The sequence below is a fragment of the Mercenaria mercenaria genome, chromosome 2 (genome assembly GCF_021730395.1).
Source record: "Mercenaria mercenaria strain notata chromosome 2, MADL_Memer_1, whole genome shotgun sequence".
In the NCBI taxonomy this organism is placed as follows: domain Eukaryota; kingdom Metazoa; phylum Mollusca; class Bivalvia; order Venerida; family Veneridae; genus Mercenaria; species Mercenaria mercenaria.
Genome location: NC_069362.1, coordinates 111,549,848 through 111,569,402, shown reverse-complemented (window position 1 = coordinate 111,569,402; position 19,555 = coordinate 111,549,848). Strand labels below are relative to the sequence as shown.

Genomic DNA, 19,555 nt, shown 5'->3' with positions numbered 1-19,555 from the left:
TAACCCTCCCTATAATACCCGGTCAGTTTTATACATGCATGTGTCAATAGATGTTAAGAAAACAGACAATAGGCTATGGTCGTTGCATAAGTTATCATGGGCGTTCAGGTGAAAAGAACTGAAGTAGAGATGTGTGCTAAAAGTTTAAGTTTTCGCTTTTAAGTTATTTCGAAAAATGTTAATTAAGCGGATAATCTGCAATGTAAATGTTTATTTATCAAACATATCTGAAGTTTATGGGCTTATTCCATAACAAAAATACACATTTTACATTTTTCAAAAAAAATGACCCTTAGTCATAAATTGTTCGAATTTCAAGAAAAAGAATATGAAATAAAATAATTTTTGTGACAGTTTGATAGGAATATGTTGTAATCAATGCATTCTTCATAGCAGAACTTCACTTTATAATGAGATAAATGCTTGTTTTAGACAAATGTTCAACTCGGTCTAAGCTTGCTGCAAAAGTCGTAGGAATGCTATGTTTTGTATATGGTGTGGCTAGGATATCAATGCATTATTTTATTTTCATTTATTTTGTATACAAGTTTATATAATTTTGGTAATGTAACATCATTTCTGAACATGAAATGTCCTTTTTCTGTTTTTATGCAGTTCAATTTCATCTCAGTCAGATAATATCTTGTAATGTTTTCTATGTTATTTTTGTAAGTTACACATAACTGATCTTTACTTTCATATTGTTGTAAAAATGGAATTAGATAAATTCCAGGTACACCAGTGTGACTGAATACGCCGTTACTAAAGAAGAGATCCGAGAGTCAGAAGAGGTCTGCAGATCATCTTCGGAAACACCTAGTCAGAAATGTAAGAACTATGTGTATAAACAGTTCTGGGTGTGTTCTAGGTAGTGTCAGGTTGCTTAGGTTTTAGGCCTAAATGATAATTGTCCAAAACATAAATACATTCTCTAGTAAAGCTTTGTAGAAATCTGTCCTCATGAACAGTAAATTCTCTCCCAGAAGTACAACTTTGCCATCAATTTACACACATTAGAGGACCATGGGAAATTGTTGATATTATGTTATGTGACACCATTAGCACTGGTATACCAAAGTCCAGCACTAGTGTAGAACAGACGACATGCCAGATACTCAGACGTCAGATGCTCATGCGGCCGAAACACCATACTTGGTAAGTTACCCCCATTGATTTTTGACTAATATACTTACTGTTTTTTTATAACAGATGATATTACAGGAGAATGATATCAGCAATGGAGAGGTGTGGCTTTCCTGCTGATATTCTTTCTGGCTTGACATCATCTAGTATCAAAATACACTAATCTTGAATTCTGTTGATTATGCAACTTCTTTTTCATTACCTTTAGTTATAATTAAAAAATTAATCTAGTTCTGTTGCTTCAGTGCTCACTTTTTAAACTGCATATGTTTCACTACTAACCTTTGATTATTGGATCACTGTTTTTATCCTCAAATGCAAATCTTTGATAATTCGTGAACAAATTCCAAAAAAAGTAATATTTGTGCTGGTTTTGTTTTCTCTAGTCCAGTGACAGTGGGTCTACCACAACAGAAAAGTGCAAGTTGGATCCATCTTCTACAAAACACTATACTTGGTTAGTTCATCCACTTATTTATGGACAATGGTGTCATTATTTTCGAGTAAAAAACCATCATTGAAATTCCAGATAAATGATAGGTTTCCTCGAAGATGTGTTTGTGAAACTTATCAGTGATATGCTAATTGTTCAGACCTTAAATTGTTTGTTTCGCTTCACAACACAATGAACAAAAACTAGTACACAACAACTATTTTTCGTTTCAGACAAATAACCAAAGGGTTGGTTTTTAGATCCAACAAGCTAATGTTATGGCTGTTTGTCTCACGTGCATCCGTGCATGCGTAAACGTTTCCTTTTAACGACATCTGATCTGAGACAGCTAGGCCAATTTTGATCCAACTTTACACAAATGATTCTTGGATGGCCCTCTTCCAAAGTTGCTAAAATGACTTGACTCCTTTCAGAACTCTTGTTTTTGAAGCTGCTTGAATTAAATTTGCCTACTGATGTACATACAGGACCTCTTAAGACACGAAGAGGTGATGTGTAGTGCACACATTCGACCTTGTCATATAAATGGGGAAAAATCTATAATCAACACAAAAACAGATGTTTCCCCACTTATATGACAAATTTTCTACTTTCATTTCTCTTGTTCTCATTTCAGAGTGTTGGGAGTACATGAATACTCATTCTTCGGAATAAAAGTTGATGACGTCCTCCATGGTGAAATTGATATATAAGTATATACTTCTCAACTTCATCATGCACACTACCAGTGTGATTACGGAATGCTACCGCAATCGTACCTGTACTCGTTAATGTGTAACGGACCGGAGATACCTGCTGATATGAAAATTCCAAGAAATGTTGAAACAGTTCAGATGCATTATATTACTGGACATTATCTTCTGTCAATTCAAAAACAGCAGAATATTATTGTTCTGGACAGTTTACCATCTCAGATTCACTTAACAACAGGAGTCATCCAACAACTAACTTTACTATATTAATACTTTGATGTAAATGCTATGCAGTAAAAAACACCTCAGCATCAAGGTCTTACTTCATTGTGTGGAATATTTGCTGATGCTAATGCTGTATTTCTGCTGAAAAATATCAATCCACATATACAGAATGTTATGCCTGATAGAATGCGTTCGCATTTTTACCGGTATTTGATAGATGAGGAAATAACTGTGCTTCCAACCTCAGCATATTCACCTCAGCAAAGTTCATACTTCAGAGATCAAAAGAATTGATTTCAAAACCACAAAATGACTCGTAAGTGTGAATTTACTGAACAGTTAGGTATCAACAAAAACATCAAAGTTCAAAAAAGGCAAAACTCAGACTACAGACAGCATGAGAATTATCTCAGAAGAAAAAAAGGAGCAGATAAGACTTACAGAAGGCCTTAATAGCAATACGGAAATCATAAAGTAAGGGTATTACAGCTAAAGATGTTAGAGGTGACACAGCAAAGTACTTCATATATCAGGACTAAGCATCTAAATTTATGGCTTGCATCCGGGGATCTCCATCCTATTTCCAGTCGGTTTCAAAATATCTTTTTGCCATGATTCGTCAGCTTGGTCCAGACACATTTTTTGTAGTCTCTCTGCAGCAGAAAGCAAGTGGACCCATTTACTGTCCATCCTGTCTCAAATTGTTGATAACACGCCGTGCACTGAAGAGCAAGCTACCAATTTTGACTGGAAAACAAAATGTTATTCAATCTGGTCCTGTGACATGTGCTCGACATTTTTATTTGAAGTTTATCAAAGAGCTCTTGCTAGACAATTCATATCCAATTGGAAAAATACAATGCTTCTTTGGTGTAAAGAAAACGTTTTATATGAAAAAGATTCTACAAAAGATGTTATTGACTTCATAGATTCCTACATCACATGTGAACAGCCACCTGAAACTGACCATGTTTTAAGAGAGCTGGTCAAACTCTAGACATACCGTCACAGTCATACATGTAGAAAAAATTCCAAAAGAGTTTGTCGATTTGGATTCCCAAAAAACCACCAATGGATGCAACTTGTATACTCGGTCCATTAAGTTCTGCTGTTTTTACAGCCATTGACAAAATAAAGAGATAAGTACATATGTGCAACGAGAGCATCCATTAAAGCAACCACTGTCTTCTTAAAAATGACGAATAACAGCTACAATTCAGATATCTGGAGAGCTTGGCGTGGAAACATTGATCTGCAGTACGTTATTGATGTATATGCTCGTGCCTCTTACATTGCAGCATATGTTATAAAGTCTCTCCGAGATATGAGTGAAGTGCTGAAAAATGCTGCAGCTGAAGCACGTAAAGGGAATTTGGAGGTCAGACAGCATGTCAGTTTTATAGGGAACAAGTTTTTGAATGCTGTTGAGATAAGTGCTCAGGAAGCGGTATTATAGGCTTACCACTGAGAAAATCTTCCCGACAGGTAGTTTTTGTGAATACATCTCCTGAAGAAAGAATCAAGCCCTTACATGAGCTAGAGAAATTAGATGAGGACAGTAAGGATATTGAATGCTCAAATATTTCATAAAAGTACTAAAACGACCAAAAAATGTAACAATGGCCAATTTTGCGGCCAATTATGCAGCAACTAAGAACATTTCTTCGAAGAAGAGATATGTCCACTGAAGGTTTACTACCTGAACAGACAGTGTCTGATAACAAAGACCATCTCTCTGAGGATAACATGGAATGCAGCAAAAAGTACAGAAAGCTCAAATCTACACGTTTTATTCAGTATGTCCACTTCAACCCTGATACTGAAGAAGAAAAGTTCTTCAGGGAACAACAAAGTATCCATGATAAATTTGACAAAGAGAGGCTTCAGTATGAACCTTTCACAAAACAGATGGCTGAGACAGAAAGACAACTAAATGATGTAACAGGTATGCAGAATATCTGTAACAACAGAAAGACAACTAAATGTAACAGGTATACAGAACATCTGGAACAGTATTGCACCAGTTGCAGAAGATACAGACGGAATACCAGATCAGTCAGTACCGCCTACTGTTAGTGCAGAGGAGCAATATGATATTGGGTCAGATATAGGTCTCCAACCATCAACATGCAGTCGTGATGAGATACACAAAACCTATGAAGTACCAGATACTGAATATAGATAACACATGAGGTCTCTTAACAAGGAACAAATAAATGTAATTTGTGTATGATACAATCCACCAGTTGAAGACGTCTGACAAACCTGTGTATCGTTTTCTAAGTGGAGGAGCTAGTTGTGGCAACACACGTGTTAAAAGCACTCTACCAAATGGCTGTCAAGTACTTTAATAATATCCCAGGCAGAGATTTTTCTATGAGCCCAGTCCTCCTGATGGCACCCACAGGAAAAGCTGCTTATCATATACGGGGGTGTACCATTCACAATTATATGAAAATTGCAGCAAATCAGAAGACCACTTTCATCCAGTACATTGGACACATTCAGAAATCAGTTAGGTGACATTAAATTGATCTTTATTGTCGAAATTTCAATGATTGGCTTCTGAATGTTTAACTGTATCCACCAGCGTCTGCAGGAGTTAAAACACTATGTTTATGAGTTTATGAGTTAAACGACTATGGTGGTGTGTTCATTGTTGTCATAGGAGACCTTTTTCAGCTGAAGTCTGTCCATGATTCATACATAAATCAGCAACCAGACAGTTCTTTTATGCCACTGTGGCATGAGCATTTCCATATGTATGAATTTACATAAATGGTGAGGCAGAGAGAAAGCAAAGGGGTCAAATTACAAGATAAAAATGCTGGACACAGCTTACGCACAGGTGCCATAGTAAGTAATGTTGATAAGTCCTGGACACCGTCAACTCAAGTTTCACGTCAGTTCCTTGCTGGATATAAGGGTGAAGCACAGGTACAACGGCTTCAGTACCCTCTTCGACCTGCCGCAGCCAAAACAATACACAGGTCACAGGGTGATACCATGAACACAGTAGTTGTAGACCTGAAAACTACCACATACATTATGTGGCACTGAGCAGGGTTACAAGCATAGAAGGCCTGAACATACTAATCCTGCAGTCAGAAAAAAATTCTATCAACAAGAAATGAAAAGACTCAGACAAAACAAATTGAAGCCAACATTAATATTTTTGAACAATGTTCAATCAAAGTGCAAAATAGGATTTCTAAACGCTAGGTCTCACCGCCATATTGAAGATGTAAGATGTGACTTCAGTATCTTGTGTTTTGATGTTTTCTGCTGTTGTGAAACTAGGTTTACCAGTACAGATACAGAGGTGGACACTGCCATTAAAGGCTTCCATCAGGACAGACAAGATGCTTTTGTAACAGGAGATAGAAGACCTTCAGATGGCATGGTACTGTGCAGTAGGAAACCTTTGGACCCTGTTAATGTATCCCTCTACCAAGTAGAAATCATTTTGGTGGAAGTGTGCAACATCAAGGTCGTTTTGATCTACAGACCATCATCAACCAGTACTGCATTCCTGATAAACGCCTCAACAGCTGTCCATGAGCAACAACTGCAAGGTTGCAACACCATTCTCATGGGTGACTTCAATGTTGACAAAGGGATATATGTCAATTACCATTATTTAAAGACTAAGCTATCAATAATGAAGAATACCGGTATACAACTGCCTAAGACTAACCGTTTTTAGATTTAGAAAGGCACAAACACTTGTAAAGCTTGGGGATATAACTGAGACTTTCTTGTCTATAACCTCAGAATGCAGGAATTGGTGTTAAAAACGGGGACTATAGGAATGCGCTTTTCCGTCCGTCCGTCATTCCCCATTGCGCCCGTCCTTCAGTCCGTCCGCAATTTCGTGTCCGGTCCATAACTCTGTAATCCATGAAGGGATTTTAATATAACTTGGCACAAATGTTCCCCATAATAAGACAACGTGTCATGCGCAAAACCCAGATTCCTAGATTTAAGGTCAAGGTCAAAAATCAACAGGGCTTTTTCCGGTCCTTAACTATGCCATCCATGAAGGGATTTTAATATAACTTGGCACAAATGTACCTCATAATAACAAGATATATCATGCATAACATTCAGACCCCTTGCTTAAAGGTCAGGGTCACACTTAGCAGTCAAATGTTTACATAGCATGAACAGGGATTGTTTTGTGTCCGGTCCATAACTCCATCATTCATTAACGGAATTTAATATCACAAATGTTCCCCATGATGACATGTGATGCGCAAATCTCGGACCACTGACTCAAAGGTCAAGGTCACAATTTGAGGTCAAAGGTCAACAGGGCTTTTTTTCCTGTCCGGTCAAGAACTCTGCTATCCATAAAGGGATTTTAATATTACTTGGCACAAATGTTTCCCATGATGAGACGATGTGTCTTGCGCAAAACCCGGGTCCCTAGCTCAAAGGTCAAGGTCAAAATTGGAGGTCAAATGTTATTAGCGTTTTTTCCTGTCCGGTCTATAACTCTGTCATTCATCAAGGGATGTTAATATTACTTGGCATAAATGTTCCCCGTGATGAGGCGATGTGTCAAGCGCAACACCCAGAATCCTAGCTTAATGTTCAATGTCACACTCAGAGATCAAAGGTCAATGTGACTTTTTCCTGTCCGGTCTATAACTTTGTCCTGCAAAACAGGATTTAAATATCAGTTTGCACAAATATTCCACTGGACGAGACTATATGTCATGCGTAATACCCGAGCCCTTAGCTGCAAGGTCAATGTCACACTTGGAAGGCTTTTTCCTGTCCAGTCTGTAACTCAACAATCCTTAAAAGAATTTTAATATTGCTTGGCAGAAATGTTCACCACCATAAGAGGGATTGTCATTCGCAAAAACCTGGTCCCTAGGTCCAAGGTGAAGGTCACGCATATAGGCCAAATGTCAGATCCAAGAATGACTTTGTTCGGAGCATTTCTTCTTCATGCAGGGAGGGAATTTAATCTACCTTGGCACAAATGTTCATCACCATGAGTCACTCTTGTTTTTAGAAGTATGTCCCTTTGTTTTACTATAAATAGATTATAGTGTAACTTATTTATTACTGGTCGTAGGGAAAAATCAAGACCAGATTTCAGCATTCATTCTACATTGAATTTAAGGAGCATTTTGACCTATCTGTACCTGGTTAAGAGTTTCTTGTGGACTTATATGATATAGAATTTGCTTTTTAGGAATAATTTCCCTGTGTTGTTACTATAAATAACTTATGACACCTTTGTTGAAAATCGACAAAAAAATGCAATATGAAAACAACTGTAGGTTTTTATATATATAAATATTAATCCAAGTGTTTTGTTACAACATATTGTATATATAGTGCAATAATGTTTATACATCATTGAGAGAAACTGTTGACAGATATCAGTGCATTATGATATACTGCTGTAGAGAAAATTCGGTGCTTCCAGTAGGGGACTTAGAATTGCATGGCAATACTTCATTCACTTCTTGTTTTATGTGAGTCTAAATAGAATGCAGAAATTGAAGACATGGGATTCAAAGATTATTGTTTAATAATTTTATTTCATAATATAGCTCCAATAAAACCGTATGACTTTTTTGTATTATTAGTATGAGGTTTGGTGTAATAATGTCAGTATCCTGAACATATTTTAGCAGTATAATTCATCGTTGGAATAGTGTAAAAAACACTAGGGCAACTTGGTATTATATGATATTTTATGTAGCTTTATACCATAATCCATTAACGGTCTTTGAACATGTCAGTTGTATTTTATTATGGTGGTTTAGTCGTCACAATTATTGCTACTCTAACTTGTATTATCTCTAGAGATTATAAGATTTTATTATAAGAATCGTGCCATTTCCTTCACAGTAGTGATTTGTTGACATTATATATAATGAAGCGCTATAAACTGATTCATAGATTTTGTTCCAATATAAAGTAAATAAATAATGTATATTAAAAATGTCATGCTTAAATTTCTTTATAAATTTGCAAGTTCCAAGAATTCTTATTATAGACACTTAATACTGTCTACACCGTTACGCTTTAGATTTGAAGTTACCATTGTTTGTCATGTCTATTAATCTGATTTCATACTCTGATAAAATTCCATGGTTGATAAAACTGATACACATCTACAAACGTTTGTTAGAGACTAACTTTTCTGCTGAAATAGCTGATTGTTACCATACAGTGACATCCAGATATTTATGTGCATAGCACTCGTAACGACTGAAGATGCTTGTCGCAGGTAATTTTATTTTTTAATTGTAGATAGCTATTGAAAATATTAAAACATAATTATTAAAACCTAAATGGATTGCATTTGTTTATTTCTAATTAATTTTACAGCTCAGTGGTTGAGACATTTTGCATTTATCGTATTCTGTTTCGTCTATGATACAGTCTATATAGGATTATTTTCGTTTCAAAAATTGACTCATTTGAAATAATCTTATAAATTATTCCTTTTTAGATATTGCATTCTTTCATCTTTTGTATTTCTAACGCAGATATTGTTTGTCAAACCAGATGATAGGTTTAAACTATTTAATGAAGTCAAACTTTTTGATTCAGCCGTACTTTTTAGAACACTGATTTTCCCGCGTTACATCCACGCTGCTGAGTTGTGTAACCACTATGAAAATGTCACCGAGCCAGTGCAAGACTGTCGTTTGCAGGAGAGAACGTGGCTTATCTCGGAAGAGATTTCAGTCGGAGGATATGAAGAGGATATGGTTGAACTAACAAAAAGCGAATTTGTTGAAGATATTGAAGCCTACTGCAGGTAAACTAGAAAATGTTTGATCGTAAATGTGACATTTTCATTACCAAAAAAAATGCTCATACATTGTAGCTCGGATAATACTGATATATTTGTTTTTCGGTATTTCGATGTTTTTGCTCTAAATTCTCCACGCGTTTAACATAGCGCATTTTCTTGAAATAAAAATCAAATATTTCAATGGATCTATCTGTCATATTTCTGCGGGTAGTACGTTCTTCACATTTGAAAGAAAAAATCTACGTGTAGAATTTGATTTTAACATGGTTTATTAGAACATCAGAATGTTCTAAGATAATTGGACTAATACAAACTATATGGTAGCGATTTGTCTAACTTTAATGTGAAACATACCTCAAATAAATGGCAAATGGTGTGTTATCAACGTAGAGTTCTATCCTCGAAACGGTCAGATATGTATAAAATATTTGACACGTGAAATAAATCTAAACATTGTGATTTTTTTAGGAATTTTCTTTAATCATGTGCAAATCTCTCAAAACTAAAATCTTAGACCCATTTATTTTACTGAAAGATATTACAGACAGTAAGAAATTGTACATGTGCCAGTGGGAGAAGTTTAATTACAATTCACTCAGTAGATACTTTTTCCATACGCGAAACTGCCGCTAACGTCGAACTTTGTCCAAAGACGTTAATAAATGATATTTTAACCTCATTTAGTCCAGCATAAATCCAAACAGGTTACTAGTATTGGCTAACTCTACTCGACAGTTCTAGTTATCACACTGGTGCTTTCTTCTTTTACTGTCAGTTTTTACATTCAAATAAAAGGACTTTGAACGACCACTTAAAAGCTGTTATATTAGTAAATTCTCAATAACTAAAACACAAAATGTCAATTCAATACAAAATTTATATCTTTTCACTAACACGAATCTATTTCAAAGTTGTTTTCGATACACGGTATAGATTTTAATTCCTTATCAGATCTAGTTTTGACATTCGCAGTGCATTCGACTCTGGCACTAACGAAGGTTTAAACCATTAATAGTTAAGTCATCGCTAAACCATGAATTCTAACGGATTTTTTTAAAAAAAGCTCGGCCATAATATTTGCAAAGTATCAGCTTACAGGTATCGTACAGTATTAAAGCGTTTTGAAATGTAAACAAACAAAACAACAACATAAGATTACGTAAACGTAAATCGGAAACGGATTACTGAATCCGTAAATGTTATTTGCAAATAATGGTCTAAGGGAGATACTATTGTATTACTATTGGATGAAATTGTCTCCCATAGACCACAAATTAGCCTAAAATTTTACGGATTCAGTATTCCGTTTCGTAATTACGTTTACGTTAGAAAGGTCTATTCCTCGTTTGCCGAGCGGTAAACGGTATTCGTGATATACTTTTCCGTCGGGAGTTTGATAGCCTGGACCAAAAACATTTTATGTTTAAAAATGCATTTTTTTTCGTTACTTTTTACAGTACGATACAACGAAGACAACACGAGTTAATTAATTTTATTCTTACTTGTTCACAAACTTATGTTTCTATATAACACGTAATTTTGATCAAATACACTTCACCTTTAATATCATATAATGTTGTTGTTGTTTTTTTTGTTTTTTTTTAATTTACGTTTTCCTGTATTTTTTAAAGCTCAACGGGTTAGTTTTATAAAAAAAAAATAACAATCTTACACTTCACTTTAAATAGTATTGCCCGTCCATAATTTCAGTATCGATTGATTTAAAGATACTAACGACATCATACGTAAATAAGAAGCAAATCAATGAATAAACAATCCTACATAAAATATGTAAATTAAATGCTAAATAAAAAATATTGGACGGATGCAAGGTTCGAACCTGTCAAAACTATCACTACAAATGTATTATATGTTCATCTACTCAACCTACTGCGCCATTAAGCCAACTATTGATCTAATAATTTTTGCCTATATCTTCTGTTTTAAACGGAAGAGGGTCTTACTGATTATTTACATATTTCTAAAAATAAAAACGCCATCATACTGTGCGGTAGTCATACACCATCAACAGGTTAATATATACAGCGAAGCGTCTTACAGCTATGTGATTTTGAAAATTTGATGGTTGATGGTTGCATAAAATTGTATCGTATATATCTACCCGTAACTTTTTATTCCTTTATCCCCGCGGGACAGGACGGCATACAGTAAGTTGACTTTTCTTATCTCCATCCGTTCTCATGGATTCAAATTGATAACTCTGGAATGCTTTGACGTAGGTACATAAAACCTCAAACATGGTAGGCAGGTTTGTCGTGACCGTCATATCATTGTGCTGATGCTACTGCACCAAAGCTTTTTATCTGCAAACATTTCAAAGATACATCAAAAAATGAAATGTGAAGAAAACTTTGATGATAATAAAATAGTACAAGCGCTGGTCAACTCACTTCCTTTGTGCCCACCTGTATGTTCATCCCAGCTAAACCGAGGTGCCGAAAATTATTTAAATAAGGTTTATTGGTTTCATGCGACAGAGGCTGACCTGATTGTTTTATTTTCAACATATTTTTCCAATGACAGTTTGTTCCATTATAGCTATATATTCCGCCTCAGTATTTTTACCAATCTAGGCGTATGGTTAAAATAACAAATGAAAGATAAGTAATTGCTGACAGAAAAAGGTTTAACTTTTCTCGTGGCCAAATGTTCACATATGGTGATTAAGCCGTTGTAAATATATACAACACGGCTTTTCTCAGAGAATAAGTCACAACTGAAAAGTTGAAAAATTGACCAACAGAGATGCTTACCTGTATATGAGTTCAATCAACGATTCCGATCATTTACATTTATGAGGCTAGTGTCCTGGCTTTCAGAATATGCCTCGTTTGTTTAGATGAAGAAAATGTCCTATTTGCCTTCATCGACTTTGATCAATGCACATCATTTTAAAAGAACTGAAGACAAAATCCTCGTAGTGAATATGACTACTATACTAAAATTTTGTTAGATTTGCACCAAGTGGCGGCTACGCCTACTGGTAAGCAGTGAGCACATTTCATTCTACAACATGTCGCAACTATTACTCGTACACTTGCTGATATGTTTCAAGTTAAACTTTTACTTTACAGAAACGTTGTCCCTAAGTACAAGAAATGTATTCAAGAGAACAGCATGTTGCAAGGTTGTGGACAATCTGAAGATATATCTCAGCTGACAACAGGCTGGTTGTCTATTTACTGCAATGGAGAACATCTTGCTGACTGGCTTAAAGAATGTAAGATTTACCACTGATAACGCGTTTCGATAAATTTGGCTTCTGCTTCGATTCTAATTGTATATTTTGTTAGAAACATTCTCAAATGTATTGCGCATAATAACTGAACACGAAAATGACGCTCGTATCTTCTTTTTGTCAGTACATTTTTATAAATGGCATTTTTAAATTTTCATTTTGTTTGAACGTTTTCGATCCGTATCCACATCGCAACATTATATGTTTTAAATCTGTGTCCTAGACCACAAAGACAACCGATATTCATTTGAAATTGATGGCATGTAACATGTTTCAGATGTAACATATGGCTTCAACTACAAACACGCTTGCGGAAACAACATAAGTACCGTGTGCTATATCAATCGCGCCTTCCTATCAAGTACGTGTCGTTTTCATATATGAGCCGCGCCATGAGAAAACCAACATAGTGGCTTTGCGACCAGCATGGATCCAGACCAGCCTGCGCATCCGCGCAATCTGGTCAGGATCCATGCTGTTCGCTAACAGTTTCTCTAATTGCAATAGACTTTGAAAGCGAACAGAATGGATCCTGACCAGACTGCGCGGATGCGCAGGCTGGTCTGGATCCATGCTGGTCGCAAAGCCACTATGTCAGTTTTCTCATGGCGTGGCTCATATAGCCATTTCGTCGCATATATCTTTTTAATTTCTTGAGAATCACGAAGCACGTATTTCAGAACGATATTCCTTTTAGTTCAAACCAACGCAATTAAAGATTATTTGCAGCTTTTGATGGTGGAGGAAGAACTCAAGCGCCTTTTTGGACTTCATTATAGATACTAACGAGCACTTTGCATAACCACGAACACCACAAGTAAGTTACAGACACAAAGCGACGAGGCGCAAAATTTTCGAAGGCAGTGACCCCTAACCACTCAGCCTTAAAGGTCCCTTAAATGTAATATATAAAAGTCAAGCTTCTTCAAGCTCTTTCAAAATAAAACGTTTTCATTTTCTGAGATTTAATGATTATTATTTCTATACTGCCAAATTCTCAGCTCTGGTTGTTTGATGTGACTAATTCTAGTATTAGAATGAAATAATCATCACACAACTTGGATTATTATCTGGTTACTGCACTAGGACACTCTAGCCTTTAGCAGTTTCTTTCCTGAAACCGTTTATGGAAAGGGGCGGGATCATTTCATTTTTGGGAAGGATATTACCTGACGAGGATAGTCTTGATTTGCTCTATGTGTGTGTGATCTTTGCGTAATGAGGCTGTGGCTTTGTTTTATGAGATCAAGGCTTACATAAAGGCTACTCTTACCTAAAACTGTTAAGACCACGGCGGCGCTTTGAGTGAGGTTAAGGGTGGGCCATGAAAAATAAATTCCCCAGTGGCGGTTTTTTTTTCTCGCTAAACGTCGGAAGTCGTAGTCCCTCTGTGTTCCTTAATGTGTATTATCTATGTTTTCTCATTGCTCTATTTTCCCTGTGTATCGGGGAATAATTGCCAATCCTTTACGCATCTGTTTAAACAGTGATAGAAGATTTTGCTTTCATGAAAAGTTGCTACAACTGAATATATGTCCTTGTTCTAGTAACAAAATTATAAGCAATGTCTTCCGCCGGCATATGCTCTTTCTGCTGGAAAGGTAGCAGATATTTCATAATAGACGGAGTTATAACGGTACAACTTTAATATACAACATTGGTGTTCAAGTATATATATATAAGCCATTTCATGTGTTTGCGGTAAGATTTAAGTCTACAATATGAAGTTCACGTTAAAAAGGAAGTCCCGTATTGATAAAGAGTAAAACGAATACAATTAGTGTTGAAAATTTATGACCTGAAATGATAGTTATAAAGAAATTCTTAATCGATCATGTCTCCGGTGCCTTAGACTAAAGAGGCCCATAGTGTTTCAATTTTTCGCACATCATTCAATCCGTCCGTCCGTCCGTCGTAAACTACTCCAACAGCTTTAATTAAATTCAAATGAAACACGGTACATATCTTTAACATAAAGTGGGCATGTGTATATCTTTATGCCATTCATGTCCTAAATTACACTTTTTGAGAAATATTACTTTTTGGATTTCATATTACAACTATTTATTCTATACCTATTTTATCTATCCAATCGCGAACGTTCATTTGCAACACGTGACCGTACAATATATTACGGTATTTTGATGCACGTGCGTACAAAAATCCTGTATTTTCTGTATTTGGACGCACGCGCGTACAAAAAATCCTGTATTTTCTGTATTTGGACGGTTCAACAGCCCCATTTAAACATACGATAAAGCCCGAAACGCGTGAAAATGTTCCGAATGTGAATCGGATGAAGTAGGCACTCTATGTACAGGGTTTGATTATGCGTCTTGAAATCTGGATTTAATTTTAGTATTTTTTTGTTTACAACACACAAAAACGATTCAAGGGATAACAATGCTATCTGATTTAGATATTAAAACGTTCGTTAATAATCAAAAACTTAAAAATACAGTAAAAAGGATCATCAGATGTTGGAATATTTGAAAAGTCGCTTAAAGAAGCCGTTCCGGACGAAACCTAGAAATTGGTATCAGCCCTTACTGTCTGAATAGCTACTCCAGCTGTTTTTATTTAACGGTTAAGAAACAAAATGGAGAAGATTATGAATGGCAACGGACGGGCGGTCAGCATCCAAAACATGTCTGCTCTATAATTCAGTTTTAGTCGGATCTTCACCAAACTTGCTGGCAATGTTTGTGGGCATTACATCTCGGCCAATTTCGATAACCAGCCAAATTGTACCAGGCACTCTTTGATTATAGTCCCTGAATTACTCCTTAAAACTCCATGAAAAATTTTAATTGGCATGAAATTAATGTGCCATTACAAAAGTACCCCTTAATTCCACATTAATTAGTAAATACTAATGGGGCCATTAATGTTTTTAATACTTTGTTTATGGCCGTTAATTATTAAAAATTGATTAATGGTCTCATTATATATGTCAGATTCAATTTTAATGAGTTTTTAATATTTTAATGGTATATCAAATTAAGGGCCATGAAAATTTGCCATCAGAATTAGACATCTTGAGATAATCAACTTCATATTGATTTTTGCCGTATTAATTTTGAACTGCATATTACTACACACGTAAAAGTATCTTTACATATGTACTGTTTTGTAAAATGCTAGAAGAATATTTGATTTTTTTTTTTCTCTCATTATTTTGTGATGTAAACACATGTAACAGCCTCGTACAAACATTTGTCATATTGTATCCTAATCATAGGATATCTAATCATATGTTCATATGAAATGAGAAAATAAATGGATATTGTATTGTATTGTGTTGTACTGAGAAGGGTTTACGGGTACCGGTTTAATAGATCAAGTGACCATGTGGGTAGTTTTACCTATTCAACATTTTTATATTGACAAACATTCTGACCAAGTTTTTATTGGTACAGACATTAGGCATCGGGTGTATTCAAAATGCAACTGATGATGACAGTGTCAGTGCACAATGGTCGATCACAATTTAGCTCTCCTTCAGTACTTTGTGCTCAGGTGCATGCACTTAAAGCTAAGAGCAAATGTTTTAGGGATTGCATCAAAAGTTACTAGCACCCCACAATCAAGCGTATCGCACTCTTTGATTCATTGAAATGAAGAAGCCATTGATCTGCCCATGCCCCAAATGAATTTGAATCAGACTGTAAATCTTCACAATCATGTGTACTGTTCGCTTCTCTATGAGCCTTAGTTTCTACTCAGGGATTAGAAAATTTGAAAATCTAAACTAGTCTGAACAAATTTTATATATGTAAATTCTTTACCCCACCCACTTTCTTATACTAATGCTGATTATTTGGACAGGAAAAACAAAAAAAGAAAAAGTGGCATGCATCAATACGTATTTACCCTTAACAAAATAATGTAGATTGATGGTATCAAATAAAATAATATGTTTTCATCCGACTTTCATTGAAATAAATCCGATTTATTGTAGGAACACAATTTGGCAAACATTTGAAAAAATGGCGTAACTGCATCAAGGGGAAATAACTTTAATGCAACTAAATATAACATCATCATATATTATAGACGATGTGTGCGTAGTATGTATTTATTGTGATTAAAGTCCATTTAGAACAATATGAGACTGGAATTATAAGCATTCAATGGCACGAGTGCAAGCCATAGAATATAATTTACTTTTTAGGTTTATATTTATCTATCTCTACCAGGTAACCTTTGTGTACTTATATTATATAGAATTTTTACGATGATCTTCCTTTTTTGTTACTATAAATAACTTATACTATAACTTTTTTATAATTGCAAATACAGGAAGTTGATATGACGGGCCTTTATCGTGACATTCTGGCATTCCTGTTTCAATATAAATTCACTTTATTGACATCGTTTTTACGACATTTTTTTTATGTCATATTTTCAGAGATATGTATTCCCTTAAAGAACTATTTCACTACTATAGAAAAGAAATCGAACAAACGATTTTCACTTTTATATAACTAAATTACGCTTCCTTAAAACTCTTTTCGCGTCTTTTCATGTCTCGATTCAAACTATTTGATTCTTACGCCGTTATTATTATCTATATTGCAGTAGAAGCATGCAGATTTCGCAACATTTAATGTTAATTTATCTGGCAATGCTGTGAAATGAATTACTAACAATTCTAATACTTCTTTGTAACCATCAAGCTCGTAATTACCTATGCTAAATTCCTTTAAAACGTTTTGTAGAAAACCCGTTTACTTTATAATGTCATAGGCAGATGAAATAACTGATAATATTGTAGACTGACCGCAGACAGGTTTTCCTGTACCAAGGACAAGATGCCCCAGTTGCACTCTCTGTATCCACAATGCACTACACCATGGCAAGACGTCTTCCTTATTGACATGCTGCATGAATCAGCCTATTATATCCCTGGTGTGCGCCTGTATCCAGAACAGATGTCTCAGATCTTGGTAATCATGATATAAATATCTTATTAATAAGGCAGGTCTGTATGTTCGGATCAAATGTTTACCAATAATGAAGAACTTGATTAAAATCTGATTTTTTAAAACTTTAGGATAGATCTATATCGGAGAATGTCCGTTGAAGATAACAGATTTTGAGCTTGATTAACATATTGTCTACTATGGTCAAATAACATGTAAAGTTCCGTGGGCTTTGTTTGTTAAGATATTTGACAATGAAATCCGCAAAGCAAAGTCAACGTTTATTTCAGGATATTGTTTGGAATTATTTTACGTTTCAACTCTTTTACACCTGTATATTATCTTATGTAAAATAGTATCATTCCCCACGGGTTGCCATTCATTTCGAATTCCGGATCCGGGTATTATTCTCAGTTATCAAGAATAATGTTGCGTAGTCAATTCCGGATTGCCAAACGTGCATAACTACTAGTATCTTAAGTCAAATGGTTTAAAAAGAAAAATGTCAACATCATCTGTGGGAGAAGAGAATGTTAATAGATATAAGTTTAGCTTTGGCATGTATATTCTGTCCTCTTGTATTCATATTTCTATTTCAACCGTTGATAAAAAACGGTGTTATTCATTAACTCTTCTTGGCAGACGAATAATTTAAGTTTTGAAAGATAGATTATGTTGGTACATATGTATATTTATCAGGTTTACTTATCTTCTATCACCTTTTATTGATATTCTATTTCAGGCGTTAAAAAAGAAGCAGTCAAGACAGTATAATACTTCTAAGTGACTAAAATGATAAAGACAAGCTACATTCGAGAAATGGTGTTAATATTGACATTGCTAAATATTCAAAATATAACATTTATCAACTCGGTGCAGTTATATATTCTGTTTCTATGGGATCTTGGGAGTTGTGTTAAACAGATTCTCGCTTGAGCCAGTGTTGGTCTGGGTGGGGAAGTAAGAGGTATTCGCATGTCATAACTTTTCATGAACACACTCAGTCGAGTCTGTCATTATTCTGCTTGGTTGCATTCTGTACTTCTCAAAGATCGTCTTACAGATTATTAGAACATACTAGTACTTTCTCCACTTGCACATGCGTAAATGCAAGACTTCAGAGTGTAGTATTTTGATAACAAAGAATAAGTTTAAACTAATGCCCAAAACATCTTTTATCCCCATCCGAGCAAGCTATTTTGTATATACCGTTTACAACTTTCTTCCCAAATTGCTCGAAAGAGAAGCTGCCTGATATATCAACATCACCTGCGCTTATAAGCTGGCTGCTTCAAGACATGGCATACAGCAGACACCGGCCTTACGAAACCCTATGTATTTGCTTCTTTGCGCGTAAATAAGAACTTATCAGTTGTACAAAATCTACTCCATCCGGTTAAATATACGATTTTTTCCTAGAATTATCATCCCTTGTTTTCATCTACATTCAGATCTAAATACAGTTAGACACGATTTGTATTTTGGTTTTGTTGGGTTTAACCTCACACTGACACAATTTTAGGTCATACGGCGACATTTCAGCTTTGATGGTGGAGCAAAACCCCAGGTGTCCAGATTGAGGCTCGAACCAACATCGGTGAGGGGCAAGTGATTTGAAGTCAGCGACCTTAACCACTCGGTCATGGAGGCCCTGTGAGACACGGTTGTGTATTAAACCAACATTTACGACTCTATTTCTGTTTACCGGCTTGAAGTCGATAGTCTACTTTTCATTCATCATCCTGGTCATATTTATTTTCTCAAAGGGTTTCTTTACTTAATGCAAAACGAAGAAAGGATTATTATGATCTTGTGTTATAAAGGTAAATAGGGTTCCACCAAAATTTCGACATTTCGCTGCTTTTTAATATCATTTATTTTTAATTGTAATATCAACAACTTTACAACTTCAGTTGATAATTTCAAAATGCCCAAAGTTATATTTTAGGCAATATATTACATACGATATGTGCGTTTAAAATATATTTTGACATTACAGTATAATTTTTCTGTTTGCCATATGGTTTTGAAACATTGACCAATTGTTTATCATCATAGTCTACATAT

General features: G+C 35.2%; 2 protein-coding genes across 2 annotated transcripts in view; both read left to right on the top strand.

Annotated features, from left to right (window-relative positions):
* The window catches only part of LOC123562455 (uncharacterized), a 332,370-nt gene that overhangs the window by 158,480 nt on the left and 154,335 nt on the right, over nt 1–19,555 (top strand). The gene's annotated exons all lie outside the window — the stretch shown is intronic.
* On the top strand, nt 8,711–18,262 carry LOC123562456 (uncharacterized). The gene is made up of 5 exons (XM_053527821.1): nt 8,711–8,770; nt 9,097–9,307; nt 12,400–12,545; nt 12,841–12,924; nt 18,231–18,262. Exons 1-5 carry the CDS (start codon nt 8,758–8,760, stop codon nt 18,260–18,262), a joined length of 486 nt encoding a protein of 161 aa, XP_053383796.1. The 5' UTR covers nt 8,711–8,757.